We start from the raw sequence: 24,664 nt of genomic DNA on the forward strand, positions 1-24,664 counted from the left end.
CAACACTAACATTTAAATTAGTCTGGGACTAGGCTTAAGCCCTGTCTGGGACACCGCCCCAAAGAGTTTTGTGGCTTCTAGTCGACGTCCATTCGCTGAAACAGCTCTTTGATAACTTAAACACTGATTTGTTTCAGTACACAAAAAAATGGTCGCTTATGTTCAACCCAGCGTTGGGTCAAAAAGAGAAAAACCCACACGTTGGGGTGGTGATGGCGCAGTGGATAAGACATTCGACTTTGTGTGAGAGACCAGGGTTCGAATCCACTGTGACACACCATTGTGTCCCTGAGCAAGACACTTAACCCCTAGTTGCTCCAGAGGCGTGCGACCTCTGGCATGTACAGCAATTGTAAGTCGCTTTGGATAAAAGCGTCAGCTAAATGAATAAGTAAGAATAAGTAAATTAACCCATATTTGTCCCTGTTTGACCCAACGCATAAACATGGACTTGCACGATGTACTGATGAGCTTCCTTCGGGTTTTGCAATGAAAACGAATGATTAAAAATGGAAAACAAAAGTTTATTTCTGCACCGGTCACAGATAGCATACAACATCCATCTGACCCTAGAACACAAACATTTACGCAAGTGATCAAACATCGATAAATGCAAATCAAACATATTAAAAGTCCAAATTGAGGAACGTCCTACACGGTGGTTTTAGATAAGTAATCATCCGTGTCTGTATTAGTACACACATTCACATTCGAAACGAAAACCTGTTAAAATACAGAGGAACAAAAAGAGGGTGCTGATAAATATACCTTGGGTGGAAAACGTATTGTCGCAGTAAAGTCACTATTAAGAAATTCCACTTGAGTCACATCAACCATTTAGGCACAGACAAAAAAATCAACTTCCACCCTCCTGAATGATGAATCAAAATCAGTGTAGTTCAAATAGGAAAATTAGCACACAAACACAGTATAAAATCCTAAAAGGTACAGGGAGTGAATGTTTAAGCTGTAGTGACGCTATAGAACTGCAGAAACGTCCTGAATGATGAACCCCGGCATGTTTATCTGTAGGCAAAGTCTGTGCTATTGGTTCCGCTGCTGTAGCCACCCAGGTTGGGGTAAGCGCTTTGGGTGTAGCCATAGGCAGGAGGAGTGGTACCCGGTGGCCCGAACGTCGCTGTACCGGGTGGTCCGCTGAAAGCTAAAGACAAAACAGAGTAAGTTCAGGTATACCTCAAATGAACAAACTGACCGCCCTGTTGTCATTTAGACCCTTACCTGCGTAATTATAATCTGTCGGTCCTGGCATACCCACGCCTGGAGGACCCTGATATCCGTAACCATAGTCTGGTCCTACGAGAGGCGCCTGGGCGGGGGTTTTGTTCTGATTCGGAGTCTGGCCCTGGTTTGGTGGTTTCTTGAACTGTGAATAGGACTGGCTGTATTGATTAAAATAGCCGGTCGCAGGTGGAGGGACGGCCTGGTAGGTGGCGGCGTTTGCGCTGGAAATCGCAGAACCATCCCCCATGGGGGTGGTGCCGGCACTGGTAACGGTTGGGGTCGGTGCGACTCCAGCATTAGCAGTGGACACTGGTGAAATAGAAACAGATGGCATTTAAAGATTTAGGATGTACAGACATTTTTTAATAACATGTTAGAGGAATATTCCATTTTCTTAAAAGAAAAATCCAGATAATTTACTCACCACCATGTCATCCAAAATGTTGATGTCTTTCTTTGTTCAGTCGAGAAGAAATTATGTTTTTTGAGGAAAACATTGCAGGATTTTTCTCATTTTAATGGACTTTAATAGACACCAACAATTAACACTCAACACGTAACAGTTTTTTTTTACGGAGTTTCAAATAAACGATCCCAAACGAGGCATAAGGGTCTTATCTAGCAAAACGATTGTCATTTTTGACAAGAAAAATAAAAAATATACACTTTTAAAGCACAACTTCTCGTCTAGATCCGGTCCAGCGCGACCTCACGTAAATGCGTAGTGACGTAGGGAGATCACGTGTTACATATATAAAACGCACATTTGCGGACCATTGTAAACAATAAACTGACACAAAGACATTAATTGGTATCAGTTGACATACAACAATGTAGGAACGGTCCTCTTTCTAGAGACTTGTAAACACTGGGGCGGAGTTTCGCGTTCGTCCTCTGTGACCTCTTGACGTCATGACGTATTGCGTGGGGTCAGCTGACGCATCACGACCGGATCTACATGACGAGAAGTTGTGCTTTAAAAGTGTATATTTTTAATTTTTCTTGTCAAAAATGACAATCGTTTCACTAGATAAGACCCTTATGCCTCATTTGGGATCGTTTATAGTCCTTTGAAACTCTGTTGAAAAAAACTGTTTAAGTGTTGAGTTAAGTATTAAATGTTGGGCTCTATTAAAGTCTATTAAAATGAGAAAAATCCTGCAATGTTTTCCTCAAAAAACATAATTTCTTCTCGACTGAACAAAGAAAGACATCAACATTTTGGATGACATGGTGGTGAGTAAATTATCTGGATTTTTTCTTTTAAGAAAATGGAATATTCCTTTAAGGCTTAGCCTAGGTTGATTTTTTTCATGAATTTTCCAGAAAAATATATCAAGTTTCAAGTGTAGTTTTCAGAGGTTAACATAACTAGAAAAACGTTCATGACAGAATTTAATAAAACTGCAATACTGCCTAGTCCTTACGGAACAAGCACCATGTTTGTGTAAGCATCAGCATCCTATTTGCATGCTTAGGCATGTTTACACATAACCAGAATGCAGTTCACGTGACAAACAACAAAAAATATCAGACTTCTTTCATGATGTTAACATTGTACCTGGAAACTTTGAGCCAGTGTTGTTCAGTCCTCTTCCTCTCCCACGGCCTCTTCCTCTACCTCGACCGCCTGCATTGTAATATACACCAGCCATGCCATAACCCTAGGGGACAAACATGTTTTACCATGACTGTAAAATGGTAAACACCACCGCTGAAAAAGCCAAAAGAACATTTTAGCACATACCATTGGGGGTCGCTTCTTCTTGAGGGGGTCCGCAGGTGAACCTTCAGGAAAGAGCTGCTCTAATGCCGCTAGTGCTGCGTTGGCTTTAGCCAATTTCTTATTTGACCCAGAGCCCTGGAACTTTTGTCCATCAACGTCCACCTGAAAACAGGAAATAGGCAAAACGTACACAAATGACTTGGATGTCACATTGTATCTTCGCAAGTATTCAAAGTGGGATGGCACTGACCTGAATCGTGAAAGTTTTGTCGTTGAAACGGCCCTTGACGGAGATGAGCTCGTATTTGAGGCTTCTGCGTTTCTCGTTGAGTTCCATGACGGGATTTTTGCCGTGTTTGGTAAGGATGGGGCCGCCCTGCGGTAACGTAACCGATTGGGTCAAACTCTATCATTGAAGCCCACAGCGTTTTAATCACTTTCTATGGACACTGACCTCTGAGCTATCTTCCGATCCAGCTGTCATGGTTTCATCTGAACTCGTCGCAGAGTTAGGAGCTGCAGGCACAACGGCAGTCTTAATCACAATGGGAGGCTTGACCTCTGGCACCACGGGTACACCTAATGCCTGCAGAACCTGTGTGGCATGAAGCATAAATTTAATCTACATCCAAAAGCTTTGTTTTTATGCTAACTGCCGGAAGTGGCATCTCCTGCCACGCATATGTATCATAACAAATCATTGAATGACTTTATTATCCGACTCACTTTCTGGGCGACGTGCAGCTTGGCACTGCGTTTGGAGGGCCCTGTCGCTACATACGTGACCCCGTCCACCTCCACAGACATGGTGAACTGAGGTTCATGTTCGGGCCCGGTTTGTGATGCCAGTTTGTAGATAGTCCCAGGACGCAGCTGGTTCAGCTTCATGAGCGCATTTGCTGGCTCAATCCTATCTGTAAAAAAAAGAGAGGAAATTATTTCTTAAAACAATACTGAATTAATTATGTGACATGCTTTAAGACTATTCACAGTGCACCTATTTCATTCAACGTTATTCTGTGTATTTGGTATAATCCAATGTGTTCGCATGGTTTATGGTTCAAAAAACTAATTTTCCACATACCATAGCTCCTCTTTTCCTGAAACGCACTGATTTTGTACAAAACTCATCGATTTGAAAAGCTCAGTGTCCCTGATTGGCAAGCTAAAATCTGTATGTTGTGATTGGCCTGAATAACTCTGACGTCAGCTGGAAATGTGACGCTCCTTACCATGTTTGAAAGATTCACTCACAATGCAATGCTGACAGGAGTTACTTACAGGTTGTGAATCCAAATCATGAGGAATTATGATAATGTCGGTCTTGTCCACGTCAACAGTAAACTATTGCCTACAATCCGTGTGTTTGTTGTAGTCCAAGAAAAGAGATTTACGTTGGAGACGATAAATTGCATCATTGTATACTTTGTACCATTTGCATATTATTAATAGCAGTCGACCGATATGGGTTTTTTTTAGTTTATGGCTGATGGCGATATTAAGAAAGCTATATGGCCGATATACCTCAAATGTTGCTACAGTAAATAAGGGACGAACAGAAAACTGGTGAAAGTAAATATACATTTGTTATGCAAAACATTAATAAATATACCCTTTAAAGTCATTAAAACATATTCACAAGACATAATTAATCAGTACTTCCAAAAAGTTTCAGTTCCAGAGTTTTTTATGATTGTTGCGTTAAAAATCCTTGATCTTCCGGCACTTTTTCTTAAAAAAATGCGATGGAATATGTGGGACATTTATGCAATTTTATGCAATGAACTGCAAAAAATTAGCAAAAACTGTTTTCAGCTTTTCAATGATGTTCACGTCATAGATATGTATAAAGGCTAGATGTCTCACCCTCGCCGCTGGCCAATTGAGTGGAACGTCCGCATTTTGGCGGCCATCTTACCACAGGGCGCTCGCTCACTCGTAGCATTAAGTTTTAATGATGCAGGTACTTTTAAATGACTTGCTTAATTTTTTACCGATTTTCAAACGGTTTGGTTTTAAAAAAAAAACGTTATTAACGTGGCTATAATTCCGGATGCTTAAACGTTAATAACGTTTTTTTTAAAAACCAAACCGTTTGAAAATCGGTAGAAAATTTAGCAAGTTATGGTCATTTAAAGCCTAACTAAACCTCTGGTTAGAGCCTGACTCCACCCACTGGCAATATTTGAAAAATGCAAGAAAAGTGTGGTGAGATCGTAACAAGGGCGTGGTGATCTTGAACCTGCTTACGTCACGAGTCATTTTTTGGACCCACCATCCAATAGGAAAATTAAAAACTGTAGTAGCCACCGTTCAACCTGAAGAGGGGAGCACTCAGACGTTTTTACACCATATATTGTAGTATTGAAACACTTTACATCCAAATGTCAAAAAACTTACTAAAATTAATTAACAGCACTAATAAAGCCCCATTCTTACAGATCATTAAAGGGATACTTCACCGATTTAGCATTCAGCTTTGTATCTGTAGAAACCCGGCAGTATTACTGAATGACCATGTTTCCCTCCCTCATTTCCCCCTGAGAGGAGAGATATCTGCATTTTGGTTCTGCAAAAAAGTCCTCCGATGATGTAATATGACGATTTTTGCATCATCGGAGGACTTTTTGGCAGAACCAAAATGCAGATATCTCTCCTCTCAGGGGGAAATGATGGAGGGAAACATGGTCATTCAGTAATACTGCCGGGTTTCTACAGATACAAAGCTGAATGCTAAATCGGTGAAGTATCCCTTTAACTAAAAAAAGTTGGTTTAGGGTTTAGTTACGCTTTAAAAGTACCTGCACCATTAAACTCAATGCTACGAGTGAGCGAGCTGTCTGAGGTAAGATGGCCGCCAGGTGATGCCGTTAGAGACTCGGCCTTAAGACACCTAGCCTTTATACATATCTATGGTTCACGTCACTTCATAAAGTTCCCATGGCAACAGGGGACATGGCTGCGCTTGTGTAAGGTAAATGCAACATTTTTCAACTTTATGGTAAGAGATTTGATTTTTGCAGTGAAAATGCTGGGATTACGAAAGTGTGGCGTATTTGAAAAAATGCGTCCCCCGCATAAAATTGTGGACTTTGGCTGATAATGCGTTAAATCATGCGATCGCATAATCACGTTTTTCTGGAGGGACTCATTAATTTGACATCTCACGGTACTGTTTGAATAAGTGTGTTGAACTAGTGTGGTGTTGTGACGGAAAATAACATCATGTTAAAAAATGAATAATGATCGGTCATTTTACAGTCTGCCAGACTTTGGCTTTACATTGAGTAACACTGACTTTCTATTTATTACAAACATTACTGGTTGATTGAAAAAAATTTATCGGCCGAAAAGGTCGATATATCAATATAGTGTCCTATCAATAACCGTTAACATGTACTAATACACACTTACACACCAAAGGAAATGTAAAATCACGAATCGAAGGATAGGTGCTCTTTAAATGTTGTTTTATGGTATGGAAATTAGGTACCTTTTGCATATTCTTTCTATTTAGGGTAGACAAAGATAGTCTAATCTGCAATCTTGTCCCCAAGTACACTTATCACATTATCTTAATTAAAGTAATACTCTAAGATTAAATCATACTCACACAAGACTGGCAGAAGACTTCCCCCATGGATATTTTCTCTGAGCTAAATTAAAGTTTAAGCACACAGACCTCTTCTTGTTTAGTAATTAATTTATTAACAAGATTTGGTTTTTTGCGGTTACATTTTTCCGAATTGAATAAAAAAAGAAACAAAAATACAGAATTGAATAAAAAAAGAAACACAAATACAGAGTCTACATCCAAGTCTAATGTTTTAAAAAGCAAACAAGTTTCAGGCTGTCAGACAACGGAGATGCTGACGGTGTCCAGATCTGACTAAGCTCTCCAGCTGCATCAATTTATAGACAAGGTCTCAAGTCCAACTTCTTTGATCATATCCAGGGGCCCTTGATGAACGCCTTTGATGCTTTGAGCTTACATTTACCGGGGGAACGTCCCTAATATCATCTTATACATCTTTGTTCTTCGTCTCCGAGCTCTTCAGCGTTTTCTTCTCTGACGACAAGTCTGCAAATCATGCATTAAATTGTAATGTATCTCTTATACTTTATTTCTATCTAATACATGTATCATTCTCTCTACTCTAACTCTTAATAAACTAGTTACTACAAAACCATATGCAAATATTTTGTTGAAGAGCTGTCATGCATATATTCCCAACTCAGTGATTATAATACTTTACATTAAAGCAACACGCGAAGTAAAAGAGAACATAACACAGGTTTCAAATGTTCTTGAGGATTGCATATAAAATTGGTTAAAACACTTGGTTTGTAAAGGTTGGATAATTTGCGTCTTGCACAACAAGGTCCAATGTGTAGATTTTTAGCGGTATCAATTTGCCAATTGGCAATTCATACTGCTCATCAACGTTTTGCAGCATTTCTTTAAATGTCGTTTTCCATTGTATTAAATGGCTTTGCAATGTATAGCGTTACATTGTCAGTCAAAGAGCACCATCTGATACTGTCCCGTTTATACAGGCGCTGCAGCTCCCCCTTGTGTTTTAAGAGAGATATGTAATCATTGCGGTGATCTGAAATCATCGCGATGAGACGATTATTTAATAATTGTGACAGCCCTAGTCAACGTCTGAGACAACGTAGTGACAAAACACGCTCTATAGAGCAGTTTGTCCATTTAGGGCTACTGTAGAAAAATGGTGGCGCAAACGGCGACTTCCAAGTAAGGGGACGTGTGGTGTATGTAAAAACGGCTTATTTTAAGGTAATAAAAACAATATAGTTCAATTTGTAAGATCTTTATACACCACTGACCATATAATTAATTTAGTTATGTATAATACATAGCATTTCTGTCATAAAAATTTACACAATGCACCTTTAAAGGGCAGGTCAAACGGTATTTCATGCATTCTGACATATTAACACAGTTAAAGAGATTGATTCCTCATGCTAAACATTGGCAAGGGTTAAAAAAAGCAGTTGGATGTGTAAAGGAGTATTTCCTAGCCAAACACTTCTCCTCTTACCTACAAGTTTTGGAAAGTTTTTTCAACTTCTGAAAACCCTAGTGCAGAAATGTCAAACTCAAGCCCCACAGGGCAAATCCTTCCCGCCCCCTCATTTTATCTGTTTATATGTTTATCTGGCCGTTTTTCAATCCTAACTCTGGGTCCACACCAGACGCGAGTTCAACGATTTGAGCAGATTACATACAAAGTCAATGCAAACACGTAATCAGACATGTCCTCACGTGGGCCAATGCGAATGACGCAATATAAGTGGCGCGCTTGTCGCGAAAACACACATTATTCGCCTCAAACGCTTCTTCGCCCAAGTTGAAAATATTCAACTTGAGCGAAAAATTTGCATGCACGAAGTTAAATCCTGCGAGTAATCTAGAGCGAGTAACACGATGCCACGCGTTTGGTGTGTACGTAGCATAAGGCTGCAGCATATGAACAAGTAAAGCTCAGTTATCTTAAATAAACCAGGCTTGATGAAGTAGCCTGCATATATGCCGCTTTTGCAGGCTGCAGTCTTTGGATTGAGAAACGGCCAGTATCTGGTTTGTCTCTATCTCCCACACACGTGCGTATTCATCAAAACAGGTACAGAATGGTAAAAGGTCAGAAGACCAAATCCTATCCAACCGTTTTCCATCTCGTTACTGCCCTAATGCATCCAATGGAAAAAAAAAACGTATACAAAATCCTAAACTGAAATATGCTATGCTTAAATATACCCACCCCTATTTATTGTAGTCCACCTATATTATTTACTAGGGCTGCACGATAAATCGCATGTGTTTGTCACGCGCATCACGTCAGTAATGCCGGTTCCTTGAGTAGCAGTAAATCGCCATCAGCTGTTTTCAGATGGAGCAGCTTTAACTAAACAGAGCCGTAGTTCACTGACAATCGGGGTAATTTCGCATTAATTATCGCGGACGTATCGCCTGCGATATGACCCAGCTTGTCAGGGAACTACGGGTCTGTGCAGTTAATGTCACGCCATCTGAAAACAGCTGTTGGCGATTTAATATTAATCAAGGAACCAGCATTACTGACGTGATGCGCGTGGTATTGCATGCGATTTATCGTGCAGCCCTATTCTTTACTATGAAAAAATTAATTAGAACCAAAGAGACCAAGCGTACCTTTCCTTGGAAACTTTGGCCTTAAATCAGGATCTCCTGTATCATAAGCTTCCCTTGGTCTTTTTGCTGATGAGTCGGCCACTACAACAAAACAAAACAAAACAAAACAGTAAACATAAGCAAGAATTATAAACGTGACAATTAGTTACTGTTAAATTTCTTAAAAGATGCATTTAAGAAACAAAATGATACCACAATTGTTCATAATACTAAGCAGACACATTTTAATATGCAAATGCACCCTATTCCAAGTGCATCTAGAACATTAAATGTAAACAAAAAATAAAAAAATAAAAAATGGGTCATTCAGTTACCACGATTCGATTCAAAATCATGAAGAAATACAGATCTGACTGCCCACATCAACTCCTATTCAGTAGCCACAAGAATATAGCATATTAAAAGGTGAATGCCAGTTTTTTTTATATGCGAAAAAGTAATTAACATATCGAGGGGTGAGAACCAGAGGGGCGAAAGTAAAATTTTGGGTAAAATGGGTTAAAGTGACACTTTGTAGTTTTTCAACCTTCATAATATATTTTCAAGACCCTTGTGATGGTACATCGACTTAAAATAAGTTGAATGACACGTCTACCATAGCCTGACAGGGTCTTTATCAATTTTACTCGTACTTTTAAACTTGGGATTTTGGGTAGTAACCAGAGCACAAAAAAGAACAAAAAAATTTTGCTTTACGGCATACGTCACTTCCTCCACCTCCTCAAATTCAGACGTGAGTGCGCAACTATTTATTTTCCTGATTTTTTTTCATGGCCAAAATAGCAACTAAGAAAAAGAAACCCAAGGTTTTGTCGAAGGAGACCAGAAAAAGAAAACGGGAGAGTGACAGAATAAAATGAAGGACGCGGATCAATATTGGGCCAGTGTTCGCTCGCTGGCGTGAACTAAAGGAGGAGGAAGGCTTTCTGACCGATACTGTACTGGACTAGTAAGTAATGTTATATTGCTTGCATATATAAATCCCAACTGGGATTTTTTTTACGTGAATTTTACTGGAGGCTACTTGGAGAGTTTAGAGAGAGACTTATATCACGTGACATTATGGCGCCGTGGTGGCGTCACGGACCTAAGACACGGGCGATCCCGGTTCGATTCCCCTTTAAGGCAATTTTTTTATATAAACTTTAACCAAGCGACCACCATTGAAACTGGCTTGTAAACGTGAGCTACGTGATCTTTAAAAAAATAAAACCCATGAAATAATTTTCATATAAAATGCTGGAAGGCACACTTTGTGACCTAAAGAGTGGTCTTCTTTTCCTTTGCGACAGTGCTGCGGCGCTTGTGGCCTCTAGGGGCGCTAGAGGTGAAAAATACATGTCTAGCACCCACTAGTGGCCAAAAAGTTCTGCGGTGTGCCTTTTATATATATATATATATATATATATATATATATATTTAACCAAGCGACCACCATTGAAAGCTCTTATTGAGCTCTTTCTGCCAATATGAAAAGTGAATTCTTGATCAACTTGGAGTTTTAAAAAGATTGAAATCAGTACACAAAGTGTTTTGTTCTGGTTCTCATGTAAGATTGGTGAATGTCACTTATGCCCTTTTGGTTTTTACCCCTCAATATGTTTGCATGTTGTGTGTGAAACACACAGACACGAGTTTAGTTGTTACCTAAGACCTGTTGGTTGATCATTCTATATTTTGAAGTAAGACGGTCCATTCCAAGCACTTTGTACATCTGCCCGAATGCTGACAGTCTTAAGGCAAACTAAAGGTGAGAGACAAGCAAACAAAATGAGTTTTGTCCATAATGTCGTTCTGTTTGGACATGGACACCAAAAATCGCAAAGAGATTATGTGTTTAAATTTAAGGTTGCAGTGTACCTGTGCACTCTGGGTAATGTCCTCCCGCTGTTGCCGGGTGAGATAGGCACCAGCGTCAGTATTCTCTCGTTCACAAGGGTCAGAGATGCCCGGACCATCTGTAGAGAAAAATCATACGGTAGATCAAAAAAAAAATACCACACCCCAAAAAAAAAACAAAAAAACACATAGTGTGTTGGGTCTTTACCATCCAGAAGTATCCCTGACGCAACACATTCAAGAACTCTCCTCACTGATTCTCCCGGTCCTAGCGGTCTCTCACTGGTTGAAATGGCTTTATGGCATAGCAGTTCGATAATCTGAATACAAAAATATTGCCAATTATTAAACTATTCTTCAACTAAGCCAATATATCTATACATCTATAGCTCAATGGTAGAGCATTGCGTTAGCAGCTCAAAAGGTCATATGTTCAAACCCAGGAAACGCGCATACTGATAAAAATGTGTGTGCCAAATACATAAATGTAAATATCATGGGTTTTTTTTTGCATCTGACTCACCCAGTCTTTAAGCGGAGTCCAAGTTGAAACGCGGGCACACAGGTCCCGGAAGATCCGAATCACGACCATACACGACTGGAGCTCGGCAACTTTAGCCTGTCGAGCCAACAAACAACAATCCTGTTAACACGACTGCACGCGCACCATCAGAGAACTTCTAGAAGCTTTTAAAAGACGTACTACTTTTTAATAAATCTGGCCAAATTATAGCATCTGACCAACACGAATAAATTGCAACCTGGGTAAGATACACCTGCGACTAAGCGGAAACAATTCATACGCAGGTCTGCATAAATGTACGTTTCTATGATCAAACATAGTTAAAAGCATGTTTTTAGAATAAGGTTAAATATATGTATTTTCCCCAGGTCAAAGGTCAGATTAAGTTACAAGTCGACTTTTAGACAAATAAAGACGGGATGCAAACCTGGAACCACTTGGCCTGGCGGAGAGACGCCAGTGAAGCCAGGCATTTCTGCCTGTCCAGAGCGTCCTGCGGAGAGCTTTCCGCACACGGTTCTAGTGACGAATGGAGTAAGAAGACAAGGTACAGTTTGACCAAGGGGGGTTCTGTCATCCGGCCAGGGGGAGAAGCAGTGTTCCCTTGCCCACAGGCGAGAGGAAAAGGAGGAAGTAATATATACACACCATCTATACCGCGTTAGTTGGTTAAAGACTAAGTACATATGTGACCCTGGACCACAAAACCAGTCATAAGTACCATGGGTATATTTGTAGAAATGGCCATTGTATAAGTCAAAATTAAAGTTTTTTATATAAATATCACATTCCAAGAAGACTTTTTGTACATTTCTTACTATAAATATCTCAAAACTTATTTTTGTAAGTGGGTGCAGTGGTGAGGTCAGTAACCTGAGGTCAGACACGAGACCCGATTGGGTTCGAGTCTAAAAGTCTCACATGCGCCTCAGACACAAGTCGGGTACGATAATAACGGCATCGGGTCTCGGGTAATTTAAAATGAATGCGTTTTTGCAGAGCGGACCAGATCTCTCTTGCGTGTGCGCGTCAATGTCCTTTTCAAACCTCTCATCTGTTTGCCAAGAGCGCTTGCGACATTGTGTGGCTGGCGATAGGTTCGTTTTCATTCAGACAGACATGTCAGTCAATTTTAAATGTACATTTTGGCGGTAACCTTGGTGTCGTAGACAGATAACAAAGTAAAACAAATGTAGCAGCTCGCCAAATTAGTTGCGAGGTCACCGGAGTTTCTTTCTGTCTGACTGCTGCGTGCAAGTAGTTTGGGTCGGACTCGGGTCTAATTTTCTCAGGTTTGTCTCAGGTCGGTCTTTCTTTAAAAAAAAATTCTTATTTATGCACGTCGGGTTCGGGTATAAAGTGATTCGGGTCATTTTAAAAAAGCAATTTTCTCAGTATTTAGATTTTTGCACCCTGAGAATCCCGATTTTCCTAACAAATCAGATATCCTAACAAGCAGTACATCAATGGAAAGCTTATTTGTTCAGCTCTTAAAAAATCTTAAGATTGGTTTTGTGGTCAGGTGAGTTATTTGTCTGAACTTGAATGCATTGTGATTCTTTCCCCCTTTTCCTCTTTGGGCCAACTGCGTCCCGCCCCCCTCCCGAGACAGAGTGTTTCCAGTTGGTCAAAAGTCCAGCACCCCTAAAAATTGACAAACTAGAAGATTTGGTTGAGAAACTTAATTTGCAACAGGCAACAATAGCAATACTTAGATTTCAATAAACTTATTTGTGCACAGGGTAAATACTGCAGCAAAATACATGTGGCATCTGCTCGAGTTATGAACAGATTACTCAGAATTAAATGCAAAAAAAAAAAAAAAAATGCAATCCACCAAAGCGTCTACAACTAAAGCCAAACAGCTGTTACATAAACCTGATCTGTGTAGATATAGATTTCACATTGTAGTGCATGAAATATAATATACATTATAAAAAAGCCCCAAAAAACTATGGGTCTATTGGCAATTTTTTGCTGCAATGCAAACCCTACGTATCGCTTTAGAGTTGAACACGTTCGGAGGTTTCCAAGGAAAACAGCGAGAACAGAAACACTTGAAAAGCACTGAAGGCACCAAAGGTTTAGGTGGCATCAACATCCACGGTGCAGCACGACTGTAAAGCGTCACTCCTCTGATGATACTGAAGGTCTTTTTGCTCCAGAAAAGAGACAGGATGATTTCATACCTCCAGCTGCCTCTTTCTCAACCTGCTCCCTGACAGTGGGTGACGTCAGACGGATGTTTAGTTTCAGGAGAGGCTCCTTCGTGTTCGTCACGATAATGGCGGCTTCTTGGATAGACGGGGTGATGACGTATTTCTCCTCGGTAACATCCTGTCAGGAAGGACATAAGGGAAGCAATCTATAAAGTGTATTAGATATAGATAGATTTTTTTACTAGTCTGTGATAACTACATTTGAAAACAATTCTAGAGACTGCACTAACTGAGACCAATATATAGCCCAAAAATTTTTGGTAGAGCTGAGCATAACGTCAGTGACTTCTTAAAGGGGTGGTTCAATGGTATTTCATCCATTCGGATGCATTTCTGTGCCAAATGCACTTCGCCAGGGTTATTACAAGTTTCGGAAAGTTTTTTCATGGAAAGTGACTCTTTTTTTCAAAGTACTGCTTTAGGCACCGGAACAGTTTTAAAAGTATCGATTTGGCACCGGTATCGAAAAAACCCCAACAATACCCATCCCTAATTTCCACTATTATCTACCAGGTGGTGCGCTCACCCAACTTATACAACCTGTAAGTATTCCCTTAGGGCAAACAGTTCAAACTCAGTATGTTTTGATCATCGCTCTGAATCTGATCTCTATCAAAAGCAAATTATCACAGCTTTTTTCTCAAAAATAGGTATTTTTTTAAGAAACCGACCCATATTTGAGAGGGGAGAACAAATGAAGGTAGGATGAAATTTTTTGTTTAACTCTTTCCCCGCCATTGATGAGATATCTCGTCAATCAAGAGAAAACGCTTCCCCGCCAATGACGAGATTTTCCGTCTTTCCGCAATACCGCTATTATCCACCAGCTTTTTAAACCCGGAAGTATTGCCCTATGGCAAGCGGCTGCATGTCCGTGTCTGTTTTAAAGATCGCTCTGAATGGGATCTCTATGAAAAGTCCGTCACAAAAATTGAATTATCTCTGCTTTTTGCTTAAAATGTGGTGCTTTTGCAGAAACCTACCCATATTCAAAAGCTGATTGCAAAAGAACCACTGAAGGTAGGATGAAACGGGTTTTTCTTGTTTGAAAGCAGAGGGTCTGTTCTTTCATTTGGTATATTGTATGTTTATATATTTAAAGAAGAACATTTTCTGGAAGGAATTAAACTTTGGTGAAAATCATGAAAAACGCTGGTGCTGGCTGGCAACTTTTTTTAAAAAACGCTGGCGGTGAAAGAGTTAAAAGCAGAGGGTTTGTTCTTTCATTTGTTATATTGCACGTTTATATATTTAAAGAAGAACATTTTCTGGAAGGCATTAAACTTTTGTGAAAATCATAAAAAATGCTGCTCCTGACTGGCAACTTAAAAAAAAAACACAGGCAGGGAAAGAATTAACATGATTCACATCCATGACTTTCCAAGATTTTTTTTAAAATTTCCTGATAGTTCCAGGTTTTCCTATATCTAATGACTGACACATCTATTTTTATAAAAATCCAAAAACATAGAAACAAAAAAGGCCAAGACATACACTACCTTTATGAGCTCAGACAGCTTTCCCGAGATGAGCCTGAGCAGAGAACTGGTGGGTGCGTCTCTGGAAAGAAGCACCAATTCCAGATCCAAATTGTCCTTCAGCAGGAGTCCTTTCGCCACTAGACCTACTCTCAAAACCCCACGGAGTTTATTTTTCGCCGAATCACTGGAAGGAGGAAATTATGAATCTTACTATATTTCTATCTGAGGTATAAAGTAGGTTATATTTGCCAAAGACAATGCAGATAAATCTTGCATAAATTTCCTGTGAAATACACACATACCTTTCAGTAGTACCAGTAGCTTCACATTCTTTTTTATTCAGAAAATCAGAGACCGCCTTCAGGCCACATTCCATGTGAGACACCATGCTCTGCACCGCCTCAAGCTGCTCGGCTGTTGGGTATATGGTGGCATGTTTGGCTTTCACGTAGCGATCCTCATTTATAAATGTGCGCTGGGGTGGGGGACCCATTGGCGGCTGTGGATCAATAACAGAGAATAACACTGATTACAAAGCAAATGTTGCATGCAACTATGCATGCTATTTACATATGCGTAATATTTGACTGATATTGATATTTTAAATAAATAAGATGCTGGATATGGCAATAACAGCGATATACCTCGCCTGGGTGGAAATGTTGATCTTCCCACTTCTGGTACTCGACGACGTATTCATTGTACTGCCTGAGGTCTTCCTCATAACACAAGCAGTCATACCAATAACGCAACTCATCATATCTGCAAAAGAAAATGTGTAGTTTACATTTATGCATTTGGGACACCCTTCGATCCAAAGTGACTTACACTGAATTCAACATACAGTACTGTGCAAATGTCTTAGGCCACCATGCCACCATTAGGGGGCATGTACACCAATGCTAATAGATAATACACAGACATATGGCCGATAGTGGGCTTTCATGATGATATTTATTATCATCATAGTTTCACATTAAAGTGCACTTATTTCATAGCTAAAAAACAACGACCCTTGTAACACGTGCTTCTTTTTTGGTCCACCAATCAAGTGACGTGTTATAAATGAGTAACCATTGGCCCCCCAACACTATCGTGTATTGCAATCTCACAGGCTGACTATAGGACGATCTCAAAATGGGTCTCGTCAACGTCGTTCAGTCTGAACTGTCCAATCACAGTGGAGAAGAGGTGGGACAACTATAACAACAACAAATTGGCGCATCGTTCAAAGACTGATAAACAAAACAGAAGTATCATATTTAAGTATCAATTTCTTCCTGCATATCATCCGCCATGCTTATTCTGAAGTCTCGCAAGATTTTGCAATGCTGATGTGTACACCAAAACAATTAAATGCATCTGGCAATTTCAGATGCATTTAATTGTTTTGGTGTACACATCAGGCCTAGTTCAATTGTTTCCAATGGAAGTGCAGCGCTTTTGAAAAAAGCCATCAGCTGGCAGCACTGAGCGCAGAGAGTTGAAATATATTCAACTTTGGGTGAAAAGCTCAGCTCGTCACTGTCACTCTGCCTTTAAATCACAGTGGAGGAGGGGCGGGACAAATCACAACAACCAACCGCCACATCGTTCAACGACTGATACTACTGCTTTGTTTTTCAAAGCAACCAAAGCACTCAACTAAAAACAGCTGGCATCCACCTGCCTTTTCAGCCGTGTTTAAAAACTTTGGTGTGCACACTCCTTTAATCCCATGAATTGTTGGGTTTAGGCTTATGTTTGGGGGGGGGTAGAATTCAGATAAAAACAGTGCTCATTTGGCAAGATTTCACATGATTTTGGTGGTTGCTGTTTACCCCATCTCTTCTTAGACAATCATCGTTGAAAATGACTCTCTCTTTCATGAGTTAATGTTCTTGCCACAGCACGTAAACCAAAGTAAGCCAGGGTTTCCTGCAGCGCTTTGCAGTTCGGGCGGCCTGCCTAAGCTGGGAAACCCTACTGCCTTAAGTCAAAAAAAAAATCAGCTGAACAAAAGGCCGCCAAGTGCATCTCTGAGAATAGCGCGGACGCACGCGCCACACGGTCGAAATGGTCCGTCAACTGTCTGAAGGATAGCCAGTTGATAAAACGCGTGTCCGTGAGAACTGTAAGTGGATGTTTTGGGTTTATTTAAGCATGTTATTGTATTAGTCTATAGTTCTTGCAAATTTAAATAAGTTGGCTGGTGATTTTGTTGTTTGAGCAACCTGCTAGGGTTTCACATGCCTGTTGATTAGATATAATTGTTGAGGGCTCTTGCTTATGTTATTTATGTGCATTATTTACATGCTTCAGTAGTTACACTCCTTTAAGATTATGTAATTAATAGGGATGCACCGATAGGATTTTTTTGGGCCGATACCGATTTAAACAGACAACTTCTGGCCGATACCGATATTAAACACTTGTATACAATACTATACAGTTGGGCCCAATCCCATTTCTCTGTCTTATTAATAGCAATTACTAGTGGGACATGATCAGTTTTTACAATCTTCGCGCGATCTATCATCATTCGCCAGACGTTCTACAACATCTGCTTCAGTTTGTGTTTATTAACCCTTTAGTTTCACTTCATCACGCAGCTATTCCCGTTAGAGGTATCTGTTAAAAACATTTAATTCAATAATAATCTAGAATGTGTTCATTTTCTGTCAGTTTCTTCAAAATTAAGTTTTATTTGAGTGTTTTTAATAAAAATATTTTTATTTTCATCATGACACGTACACCCCGCCCCTTTGATTGCAGCTGATCTGATTGCACACTGATATAGACCCTGGCAGGAGTTTTCATAAAGGTCCCATGTGGACAAACTGCATAGAAAAAGGTATGGTTTTAAAAATAACCGTGTACGTGTGAACAGGTACAGTAAGCATATATAACTATTTATCAGTGTAGAGTATTTTAATACAACCAGAATATACAGGAAATATATATGCAGTATTTAAAGGCGGGGTGCATGATTTTTGAAAAACACTTTGGAAAAGCGAGTTGGGCCGACTACCGCAACACACTTGTAACCTATTAGCAGTAAGGGGCGTGTCTAATAACCATCATCGTTGCCTGGGTTGCCTATGTGTGGGGCGGGTCTATCAAAATAAGGTCCAGATTCTATTGGGGTAGGGGAGTGTTGGTTTAGGGGATTTTTTTTCAAATGTCAACATTGGCTTTCAGAGATCATGCACCCTGCCTTTAAAAAAATATTTTAATTGTTTTGTACTTAATGTAACCTCTTTTGAGAGTTCGAGACATGGTAAGTTGTAAAAATGTACAATAGTAAGTTAGGTGTCGTACCGTTCGAGGTCTTGAGGGTGAAGATGGACACCTTCCTGAATAAGATTATCCCAGTAAAACAGCTCCTCGTAGGCCTTGTGTTCGTCCCAGCACGGTGGTGGTGGTCGAGGTGGAAGAGGTCCTGCCCTCCTCCTCCTCGGAAAATTCTTCATATGTTGAGCCATAACTCTCACAGCAACCTGCTCACAATGTTTACAGTCAATAATCCATTCAAACGCACTATCCGCCTCGTATTACTGAATCAGTTATGTAAATACAATCAAATAAAAATTCGAATGATTAGATTTCTAGCTTATATTTCTTATGATAAAAACGTTGTTTCGACATGCAATAACAAAATTTTCACATAAACACTTCGAGTATTATTCACTGAACAGCGTTAGCATGCACGAGGACGAGCCGCTTGTTAAACGCCTGCTGCTGATTCTTCGGTGAAATCTACTTGCACGATGGCTAGTATTAGCAAACACCAACCAGTTATATACATCAACCAAATTGTGTATTTGCATGTGCAAATATGAATTTATATATACGGCTAAACATGTTATTTTACTCACCGTCCGCTTGGTTTAGTTAAGGAAAGCACAAACGATCCACTTCCGGGGGAACCCTCACAGCGCATGCGCACTCATGTTTCACAGCACCCACCGTATTCATGTGGAACTACATGATAATTCATCTGATGTGGTGATTATTTTAATTCATTTTAACATATTAAACATACGTTTTTTTTTAATACACTTAAGTAATTTAGATATTTAATGTGTAAAAAATGTAAATACTGTCTAAATTGCTATTCTTAAGAATTTTTCCAGGTTTTGTGGTGGTATTACTAGGTTTGTTTCACTCTAAAATTAAATTTAGTTTGATTAAAAAATATAGAATTTAAAAAAATAAATAGTAGTTACAATACATTATTAACTTTCCATCCTGTTAGGAATCTTGATCATTTTTATTCGAATTCTGTATCGATTGTAGTTAATTAAAAAAATTAAAATAAAATACAAGTGTCTTGGTTTAAGCAGAACATCTTTACTTAAACTTTACTTAAATAAAGAAATATTTATTTTTAAAAGCCATAGAAACCAAAATGTACTGTTCAACATGAATGGCATAACTGCTTATTGATGTTTATACCAATAATCACTGATAATGCCTTTCATGGGTTTTCAAAAGCTGAGAATCCATTCTGGTTTAAAGGCGGGGTGCATGATTTTTGAAAAAAACACTTTGGAAAAGAAAGTCGGTCTGAGTACCAAAACACACTTGTAGCCAATCAGCAGTAAGAGGCATGTCTACTAACCGACATGCGTATGTGTGGGGCGGATCTATCAAAAGAAGGTCCAGATTCTATTGGGGTAGGGGTGTGTTTGTTTAGGTGATTTCAAATATCAACATTGGCTTTCAGAGATCATGCACCCCGCCTTTAAATTTGATTCCACGTTTATGTAGAAATAAATGAATGAATAAAAACAAGTTATTGATAACATTCTAAATTGCGTTCACATAATAACGTTTTTGTTTTATTATGTGTAATCCTTTTCAATGTAAAATAACACAAATAGCCTCCAGAAAATTGAAGGGGTACACAATCAATAAATTACAATAATAGTAATTGTTTACATCCACAATAACAAATCCCAGATCAACATGGGAAAACTTAATCTTCTACAAAGAAAAATAATGTTCATCACATAAAATTACAAGCTTATATTTGATGTAAAGCTGTACAAAGTTTTACAATCATTAAAGGGTTAGTGTACTTTTCCCTCCACTCTCCCTGCCATATATGTTCTTGTAGAGCAGTTACTGTACATATTTCAAATGGCCTAGAGATTTAACACTGGATGAGTAAGATAAGGTTATATTGTCCATTATAGGAGTTATAGGAATGAGTAAAGGAGCTTGCTAAAGAACAATAGGAATGTCCATCTCTGTGCAAATCTGCTTCAATAAATACGCTTTTAATATTGATAGTGCATCACGGTAATTGCAAAGGAAGCAAATCATCATATTCAGGTACACCCATTAGGCATCCACTATAAGTCACAGTAAGCAAAATTTAGCCTTTCCTGCTGATAAGACCTGTTTATTGATTCATTTAAAGGGATAGTTCACCCAATAATGAAAATGCTGTTATATTTTTTTCATTCTCATGTTGTTACAAACCTGTATACATTTAGGAAGATATTTTGAGGAATGTTTATAATCAAACCAATCATGGGCACCATTCACTTTCATAGTAGGGAAAATAATTCTATGGAAGTGAATGGGGCTTATGAACGATTTGGTAACAAACATTCCTCAAAATATAACAAAACAAAAAAATGTATACAGGTTTGTAACAACATGAGGGGAGTAAATGATAACAGAACTTTCATTTTTGGGTGAACTATCCCTTTAATTGTGGTTGAAATTAGAACTTGAAAACACAGATTATTTTCTGAATAGCTTTCAGCGTCTTTTTGTAGAAGCTCTTTTCACCTAAACTTTACTGACATTATTTTTCTCAGAACTGGGAAAGGAATGGATCTCCCAGCATCGCAAAGTGTTTTGTTTGAAATCTGTTTGACGTTTGGTGATATAGTAAATCTTTCGGAGGATGGCTCGGCGAAGAAGAATGTAGACCCACGGGTCCAGGATTTGGTTCCATGAAGCTATCCGCACCCCCATTATCATCAGGGTCTTATAGGTGGGAAGGTCGTCTCCTATGGAGCCCTCGTACGAGTGTGTTACTGTAATCAGGCCAACAATCTATGGAAAGGAAAAAAAACAGAGCATCACAACAAATGTTATTGTCAGAAAATATCCAGGCCTTAATTGTTGTTTTTCATAGGCAGAAATTGAAAAGTCATTGAATTTCAGTGATTCACTACGCACAAAATTTTACCTTTTAAGGTAAAACTGCAGGGGTGGTACCCTAAGGGTATAGTTTTAGTACTTTTATAACTAGAAGTTTAACCATGGCTTTTTATTACTATAACCCACCAGACGATACAATAAACACAGCATTAATTGTTTGCATTACTCATACTCACCAAAAGAGGGCTCCAGCAGATACAAGACGTGACCATTATGCCCACAAGTTGCACCACCATCTCGATGTCATGTGACCTAGCTGACCGGCGGTTGCAAGGTTGCCTGCGTATCCTGGCCAACACCAACGTCAGTCCACTTATGGTGTTACAGACCAAAGCGACAGTCAGGGATGTCATCCCCAGCCCTGAGAAGAGCATAACAAAAGCAACGTCTGCTTCTTCGATATCCTCCAGAACTTTAATGAAACACCAGGTTCCAGGGTACTGGTAGGTATATGAGCCCAGCTTGAAGCAGGGTAGGAGGGCAACGCAAAGAGCCACCAACCAGATAAGAGCAAGAGAAAATTTAGTCCTTGTTGTTGTAACCAGCGAAGCGTGCAGCAGTGGCTTTGTGACCCCCAAACACCTCTCGGCCGCCATAGCGCAACCGAGAAAGAGCGGGCACAGGCCGAAAAACACCAGGCTGCCCCCTAGGAACTGGCATAGTGTATCCGACCTGTTGTATTCTGCAGACGGTACACCTCCAGAAAGGTAAAGTCTCATTACTATTGAACCAGGTATCACATGTCCCACAAAATCAGTGGCCACTAGAGAGCTTGCGAATAGGAGGAATGCTTTGGATCGCCGACGCAGGCGGACGTATGCGTTCGCCAGGATCAGTAAAGCCAATATGTTAGACAGGATGCCCAGGATCATTGACAGCATGGCAGCTATAGGGCCGCTCAGGATTGGCCGGTCTGAGGTGACATTTTCGGGATTGCCGAGTGTTGGAAAGGTCACCTGACCCTCCCACTGACTGTGATTGGTGAAGGGGTTGAGCGGCGCAAGGCCAGATGAATTGCAGTGGTGCATGTCTACCTAGTTGGTCGCATCTTTACACAGAGCTGCTGATTGGGTGGAGAGACACGCTGGAGCCCAAAAGTCCAACACGACATTGAGAATCAGGATTTTTTTCATTTAAACCTAGAAATAAATAGAAAGTTTAAGGATTCGTGGAAAAGCTAAAACAGAAAACTGATTATCCAGCTCTCCAAATCAGAATTTGGCAAATTTTTGTTGATGTCCATGTTAGGTACGTTAAAACATTTTCAGCAGCACACTTTAAAAAAAAAGGTTTTTGTTGAGCTGTATGTTGTCATAAGCACAATAGTGTTTAAATTCTATTGTTTATCCGTTATTTTTTTATTTGTGTTTTTGTTTATATTGTACAGTATATTGTAAACTGTACATATTAATATTGTAAATAGTTTTATTCTAGTGTAGTCTAGTCAGAATTTTTAACATCCAGAGAACCTTTTTGTTGCACAAGAGGCAAGACTATTATAAGGTAAGAAGGAAACGCTTATGCTATTTAAAGAACCTTTGGCTTAAAGGGACACTTCACCTTTTAAAAAAATTTGCTCATTTCCCAGCTCCTCTGTAGTTAAACATTTGCGCTGAGAGTTAAAGTGGCGCTACCACTTTTAGCATAGCTTAGCACAATTAATTGAATCTGAGTAGACCATTTAGCATCACGCTAAAAAATAACCAGAGTTTAGCTGGTTTAGCTGGTGGTCACCAGCATACCAGCACCAAAACACAACATATGCTGGTCTTGCTGGTATGACCAGCATATGGGAAGCTGGAGCTAGTGCTGGTTTAGCTGGTGCTGGTTTGGTGCTAGTTTAGCTGGTGTTCACTGGCAAACACAACATATGCTGGTATGACCAGCATGGTATGCTTGTGCTAATGCTGGTTAAGCTGGTGCTAATGCTGGTTTAGCTGGTGTTCACTAGCAAACCAGCACCAAAGCACAACATATGCTGGTCTTGCTGGTATGCTGGTTTTTTCAGCAGGGAGACCTGGTGTGTCCACATACGTGGACATCAAATTTTTTGATGTTTGCAGTTGCACCATAATACTTAATTCCGTGTAACTGGAACCTGTTGTACACATGTGGACAATTACACTGCTTAATATTTCCTTCTATAAAAGGGAAGCATCTGGTAAAACATAAAAAACCATTCAATGCCACATTAAAGCTAAAAGAGGACAGAAACAGACAAGTTCTGACAGTGGCTACTGACAGCAACAACATTCCTCAACCATCATTTGTCTGAATATGTCAATGGTAGGTTATTGTTTTGGCCCTGGAGTCAACACATCTCTAGATAAGAGCTAAACAGTGAGTCATTTACACTGTCTGAACACAAAAATGCTCATTGCACAAATTGACTGATCAAACACTTTCTAAAAAGTCTATAAATAAAAATTGCAACAAAGTTCCTCCGGGTGTCTATGACACAGCATATGCACGGTATATACGCAATGAAAACCGATATAAGCTACTAACTACTTACCTTCAAATGTTATGAATTTCCATTTAAGTGAAGAAATATGATTTCATAGATCGCAAAATGTCCGCGTGAGATTAAAAATAAACTTTCAAACGACCAGAACACCAGCAATTTATAAACAAATAAACAAATATATTTTACATAAAATGTCAATGCAAATCCAAGTATCTTTCTTAGAAATATTATTTAAAATATCAATATTATATTAATAACTATAAAAAATCCGTTAATTGCGGTTCATCTACGGATCCATATATTCCAAGCGTGATCCAGGTCGTTTTCAAATCAGTAACAGAAGAAAGTAATGCAATAGATCCTCTTACACATGTAAAAATTAGTTATAAAGTTTTAAATATATCATCCATGCCGTTTCAAATGACGCAAAACAGACGGATACAAGTCCTACTGCAAACGCATGCAACTGAGCCGCTTGAGAGAGAGAGAGAGAGAGAGAGAGAGAGAGAGAGAGAGAGAGAGAGAGAGAGAGAGAGAGAGAGAGAGAGAGAGAGAGAGAGAGAGAGAATACGAGCCTACAGACCCCTCCCTAAAACCTGACACATTCATTCCAAACCTGACTTCATTTTAAATCCTTTCCACCTTTCTTTTAACAACATCTGTAATGGCGAAATTGTCTTAAGCATTTACTAGCCTGCAGTAAACTGTAGCCTACTAGTAAAATTCACCTTACCATATAGTAAATATATTTTTTTTCAATCCACTACTGTAATAATATAAAGAATAACATATAGGCCATACATCAACAA

At 39.4% G+C, this 24,664-nt stretch overlaps 2 protein-coding genes across 2 annotated transcripts; both read right to left on the reverse strand.

The window, feature by feature from the left end:
- Positions 1-503: 503 nt before the first annotated feature.
- ilf3a (interleukin enhancer binding factor 3a) lies at positions 504-19,165 on the reverse strand. Its single transcript, XM_065260176.2, has 19 exons — positions 19,084-19,165; positions 18,527-18,705; positions 15,871-15,988; positions 15,529-15,725; positions 15,245-15,410; positions 13,716-13,863; positions 11,954-12,045; positions 11,527-11,622; positions 11,212-11,323; positions 11,025-11,122; positions 10,812-10,908; positions 9,165-9,245; positions 3,695-3,882; positions 3,423-3,563; positions 3,219-3,344; positions 2,990-3,130; positions 2,804-2,906; positions 1,240-1,551; positions 504-1,162 (listed from the first exon to the last, which is right to left on the reverse strand). The coding sequence occupies exons 2-19, from the start codon at positions 18,688-18,690 to the stop codon at positions 1,023-1,025; spliced, it is 2,520 nt and encodes an 839-aa protein (XP_065116248.2). The 5' UTR covers positions 18,691-18,705; positions 19,084-19,165; the 3' UTR covers positions 504-1,022.
- An 845-nt stretch (positions 19,166-20,010) lies between these two features.
- Positions 20,011-24,311, reverse strand: ptger1a (prostaglandin E receptor 1a (subtype EP1)). Its single transcript, XM_065293702.2, has 3 exons — positions 23,904-24,311; positions 21,565-22,527; positions 20,011-21,280 (listed from the first exon to the last, which is right to left on the reverse strand). Exons 2-3 carry the CDS (start codon positions 22,414-22,416, stop codon positions 21,011-21,013), a joined length of 1,122 nt encoding a protein of 373 aa, XP_065149774.1. The 5' UTR covers positions 22,417-22,527; positions 23,904-24,311; the 3' UTR covers positions 20,011-21,010.
- Between the last annotated feature and the right edge of the window lie 353 nt (positions 24,312-24,664).

Source organism: Paramisgurnus dabryanus, chromosome 7 (genome assembly GCF_030506205.2).
Source record: "Paramisgurnus dabryanus chromosome 7, PD_genome_1.1, whole genome shotgun sequence".
NCBI classification, from domain to species: domain Eukaryota; kingdom Metazoa; phylum Chordata; class Actinopteri; order Cypriniformes; family Cobitidae; genus Paramisgurnus; species Paramisgurnus dabryanus.

Coding starts and splice junctions, on each gene's coding strand:
- ptger1a (XM_065293702.2), bottom strand. CDS start 22,416: ATGCACCACTGCAATTCATCTGGCCTTGCGCCGCTCAACCCCTTCACC. Junction 21,281..21,564: donor TCTGCTGGAGCCCTCTTTTG/GTGAGTATGAGT, acceptor TCCTTTCCATAG/ATTGTTGGCCTGATTACAGT.
- ilf3a (XM_065260176.2), bottom strand. CDS start 18,690: ATGGCTCAACATATGAAGAATTTTCCGAGGAGGAGGAGGGCAGGACCT. Junction 10,909..11,024: donor ACATTACCCAGAGTGCACAG/GTACACTGCAAC, acceptor TCTCACCTTTAG/TTTGCCTTAAGACTGTCAGC. Junction 3,131..3,218: donor ACAAAACTTTCACGATTCAG/GTCAGTGCCATC, acceptor TCCTGTTTTCAG/GTGGACGTTGATGGACAAAA.